Source organism: Egretta garzetta, unplaced genomic scaffold, assembly GCF_000687185.1.
Source record: "Egretta garzetta isolate BGI_Z169 unplaced genomic scaffold, ASM68718v1 scaffold4, whole genome shotgun sequence".
Lineage (NCBI taxonomy): Eukaryota > Metazoa > Chordata > Aves > Pelecaniformes > Ardeidae > Egretta > Egretta garzetta.
The window spans coordinates 436,983-441,401 of record NW_009259329.1 but is presented as its reverse complement, the minus strand read 5'-3'; the positions used below and the strand labels follow the sequence as shown (position 1 = coordinate 441,401).

At 56.9% G+C, this 4,419-nt stretch overlaps 1 protein-coding gene across 5 annotated transcripts in view; it reads left to right on the top strand.

Moving 5' to 3' along the window:
• Positions 1-4,419, top strand: part of ZBTB7A (zinc finger and BTB domain containing 7A) — a 29,062-nt gene that overhangs the window by 20,723 nt on the left and 3,920 nt on the right. For 3 of the 5 annotated variants that reach the window (XM_035892267.1, XM_009636684.2, XM_035892263.1), the window contains exon 2: positions 2,277-3,490. In XM_035892267.1, coding sequence (XP_035748160.1) covers positions 2,292-3,490 — 1,199 coding nt within the window. In that variant the 5' untranslated portion in view covers positions 2,277-2,291. Of the gene's footprint in view, positions 1-685; positions 2,020-2,276; positions 3,491-3,623; positions 4,413-4,419 lie in introns of those variants that run through there. The other 2 variants (XM_035892266.1, XM_035892264.1) reach the window with 2 other exon arrangements.

Here is a 4,419-nt window from a genome sequence, read left to right as displayed (position 1 = left end):
ATGGCATTTTTAGGGCCAGGAGGCATCAGGGGGTGGGCAGAGGTATCAGAGCTGCTTTCCTGGGGAGCAGCGTGCCGTGGTGGCTCAGATCAGGGGGTTTCGGGGAGCTCTGGAGCTGCCCCGGTGGGAAGGGGGCAAGCGATGCTGAGGCAGCAGCAGCCTCCCACACTGTAGCCTGGTTGCTCGGGAGGGTCCCCTGGACCCCTTGCGGATGCAGAGATGTGTTGACCTTGTCCAAGGTCACACCTGAAGCCTGTGCCCGATTTCAGAGCAGTGCTGGCTTTCCTGCTCCCCAGACTGTGCTCAGCCATCAAACAGCCTTTTCCTCCCTCTTCCTTTTAAAAAAAAAACCCTGTGAAATACGGCTTCCAGTTCAAAACCTGCCCCCGACGCGGCCACGTTTGGTTCTTCCCCCCCACCCTGACCCCCCATCACGTTTGCGTGATGAGCTTAAGGCTGGTTTGTGCATTACGGTTGTTTAATACTGAGGGGTTTGCTGCAGATGGGTGTTTCGTGGTCTCAGAATGGCCTCCCTCTCCGTTGCATAAAACAAGAAAGTGAAGAAATGCCTTTTTTTTTTTTTTTTTTTTTTCTCCTTCGATTAATGAAGTTTTTTAAAAATCAGAAAATACAAAGAAGTACTGAGAAATCTGCTAGCAGGGCCGGAATGGGGGTGGGGGTGTGTGCGTACGTGTCGGGAAGCGAGAATTGTTTTGCAACCTGGTTGCTAGATCCCCATGCTATAACGCGGTGCTGGGAGTTGCTTCCTGTGTAATTACTTCTGTTCTGGATGTGCTCCTGACTCATCCATCCCCCCCGTCACATGGGGCAGGCCACTTCCCGCCATGCCTCAGTTTCCCCATCTGTAAAGTGGGAACTTTGATACTTACGCTTGTGCTGAGGGACTTTATAAACCGAATTATTCACCTGTGGATGTACTGCTGGTGGTGTTGGCTCCTAATGATCCAGTGCTTGGGGTGAGGGGGGAAAAATACCTCGATTTACAGGCAGGCAGCACCTGCAGGGGCAGGGAAATGTTATTTCCAATTTAGGCATCAGAAGGCTGGGGCTGGGAGAAGTTAAGGGGCTTGTTCCGGGCAAGCTGCGCAGTGAAGCTGGGCAGGTTTCGCTCTTGCCTGTGTTTGGCCTTGGTGCACCCCTCCTGGCAAAGGGGGATCCCTTCTGAACAGAGGCGAGCCAGCACCGGGCTGCTCGCTTCGCTCTGGCTTTTTCAGCCTTTGAAGAGAGCCTGTATTTAAAGTCAAGTGGATCCGCTTCTGCCATGCCAGCGCATCGGGGAGCGATGGGCTTATGTATTTATCTTTTTCCAAACAAACCCGCGGCGTTGGGCAGAACTGCTGCTTCTGCTGAAGCCTTGCCGAGATGCGGGGGGCTGGTGCCAGATCTGCCACCGGTGCCTCGTGTGACCAGTCTCCTTTCCTCTCCGGCCACCGCAGAGGCTCCCGTTCCTGGGGAAGGTGCAGCAGGTGCCTTGGGTTTAAGCGTTTAAGCTCAGCTCTTTATAAAACACCCTTAGCAGCAGGCTGGGGTGGCTGGTGCTCCCCTGTTCCTGCGCACCAGTGCCCTCGAGCGCTGAGCTTGCTGTGCCCTTTCCAAAGGATGCTTGCTGCCAGCGCCCTGCCCGCATCTCTCTGAGCATGTCTGCAGAGCCTGGGAGCCCAGGGATGAGCAATGGGAACGGTTTTCCCAGTGATTACGCGATGGTATCAGGAGTTTGGCTGGGCAGGGCGAGGCTGAACGAGCAGGGGACCTTTCCAGTAGAAGTGGCGGGATTGGGAAATACTCCCAGAGGTGGACTGGGGTCCACTGGTGAGGCTCAAGCCACTCTAGCCCAACGCCAGGCATGCCAGCCAGCTCGGTCCAGATGCTGTCTGGCTGTATTAACCCTGCTCCTTGCCAAGGCTTGCTAGTTCTGGCCCAGATCCGTGCTAATTCAGCTGTTCTTCCAGACTGAGAGCACCTGGGTTGTGTTTCTCCTCCTCCTTTCCCAGAGCGAAGGTAAGCACGGGTCCGTCCTCGCCCGCTGATGGAGGCATGTCTTAAATGCCGGGCAGGATGGTGGACTCGGCGGTGATGTGGAGAGGTGCGGAGGGCAGGCGAGCCGATAGCTTGTCCTTGCTGTGGAGCACGCTGGCATTGACGGACCCGTACCTGCCAACAGGCAGCTCTCTGCTGGGAGTTTGCCCGTGCGATGCTGATGCCTCCGAGCAGCCAGGGCCGCTGTGACTCACTGCGCTTTCCTTCTTCTCTCCTAGCCTTTTGCATCGAAGATGGCGGGTGGCGTGGACGGCCCCATAGGGATCCCGTTCCCCGATCACAGCAGCGACATCCTCAGCAGTCTGAATGAGCAGAGAAACAACGGGCTGTTGTGCGACGTGGTCATCTTGGTGGAAGGCCAGGAGTTCCCCACCCACCGCTCCGTCCTGGCAGCGTGCAGCCAGTACTTCAAGAAGCTCTTCACCTCAGGGTTAGTGGTGGACCAGCAAAACGTGTATGAGATAGACTTTGTGAGCGCAGACGCCTTGTCGGCTCTGCTGGAGTTCGCTTACACCGCGACCCTTACTGTCAGCACTTCAAATGTCAACGACATCCTCAATGCCGCCACACTGCTGGAGATCCCGGCGGTAAGGGATGTTTGCACGGATCTCCTGGACAGGAAGATTCTGGCCAAAAATGACCAGATGGATACAGTAGATCAAATTGATCAAAGGAACCATCTCAGAGCAAAAGAGTACCTGGAGTTCTTCCAGAGCAACCCCGTCAATGGCCACCAAGGCAGCTTTCCGTGGACCAACCCAGAGTTGAGAGACCTTCAGAGACTGAACTTCCAAGGCCAAGAGGAGGAGGAGGAGGCGGACTGCAATGGCGGCATGGACTTCTACTCGCAAGCCCCCCTAAACGAAAGACCAAAGGCGAATGACTGTGATCCTGACAGCAACCCAGCCATGTGGCTGGAAAGAGAAGAGGAGGACGCGGCAGCGGCTCCTGGCTCCTTGTTTTCACCTTCTCAGAACGGACATTACAGTGGCCGTAGCCTGCCCACACCGGGAGAAGAGGAGGGGACCCCAGGGGGGCCTCTGGACCAGCAGGAAGCTGGCGACTCCCCCAGCTTTGTTCCTGCTGTGGTGAAGACGGAGGATGATTCGAGGGAGGTGGATGGCTTGGCTGCCAGCACCCTGCTGCAGCAGATGATCAATTCCGTGGGGAGACAGCAGCTTGGGGAGGATGACCGAAAGGATGACGATGGGGTCATGGATTATTACTTGAAATATTTCAGCAGTTCGAACGAGGGCGACGTCTATCCGTCCTGGTCCCAGAAGGTGGAGAAGAAGATCAGGGCAAAAGCATTCCAAAAGTGCCCCATCTGCGAGAAGGTGATCCAGGGGGCTGGCAAGCTGCCGCGCCACATCCGCACCCACACCGGGGAGAAGCCCTATGAGTGCAGCATCTGCGAAGTCCGATTCACCAGGTAAGGAGCGGGCGGACGTTGGAGGAGAGGGGACTGTCACAAAAAAACAGCTCTTGGCCTTCCCCAGGGGCCATTGCAGGGCTGGTCTTGTGCGATTGTATCTTGCCTGCTCAACTAATTTCCATCTTAACAGGCGAGTTGGATATGAAGGCTGGAGTTTTCCAGAGAGACGAGCAACTTGGGTGTCTTGACTCTTGAGATATCTCAAGGGGCTTGTTTTGAGAGCCAGTGCCGCACCATCCTGGTGTCCTGAATTGCTGAGCTCTGCTGGAAACCTGGCCAGACCCAGGCTTCTGCAGAGGCCAAATAATGTGGTTGATGAAACAGAGCTGCAGCCCTTGGTATTTCTATCATGGCCGAGGAGCCCTGGGGTTGAGGCGAGAGTTGGAAATGGCTCCACGGGGTGACTGAAGCACCGGTGGCTGGTAGTTGGGTTGGGAAGAGGCTGAACCCTGCATCGCTCCTGTCCTTTCTCGGTGAACCATGGCGGGCTGAGCGATGGCCACCCCGAACAACGCACAAACCCTGGTGCCTTGGTTCAGCTCCCCGGGGGCGTTCGCCTCGGCGCTGTTTCTAATCAGGGTTCCTCCGCTCCTTCCCTCTGCCCCGGGAACGCCAAAGAAAGGGGATATTGTTTGGATTCCTCTGGTTCACTCGAGTCCACGCGTTGCAGCGCCGCCTCCTCTCTCTGGTCTCTGCGGCTGTGATGGCTGAGTTGGGGTGGGGGTCCCACCCTGGTCCCTCCCGGCCCTGCCGAGGGGCTGTGTGGGCTGCCTGGCAGAGGAGCCACGCTGCCTGCTCTCTGCCTGCTGAGACATTCCCAGCTTCCCGAGTGCCAACTGCTTCACTTCCCAGGAGCCTCTTCCTTGGGAGGTGGGGGTTACATGGGGTCTGCTCCCCACCGTGGGCAGCCCGTGGACGTGGCAGGG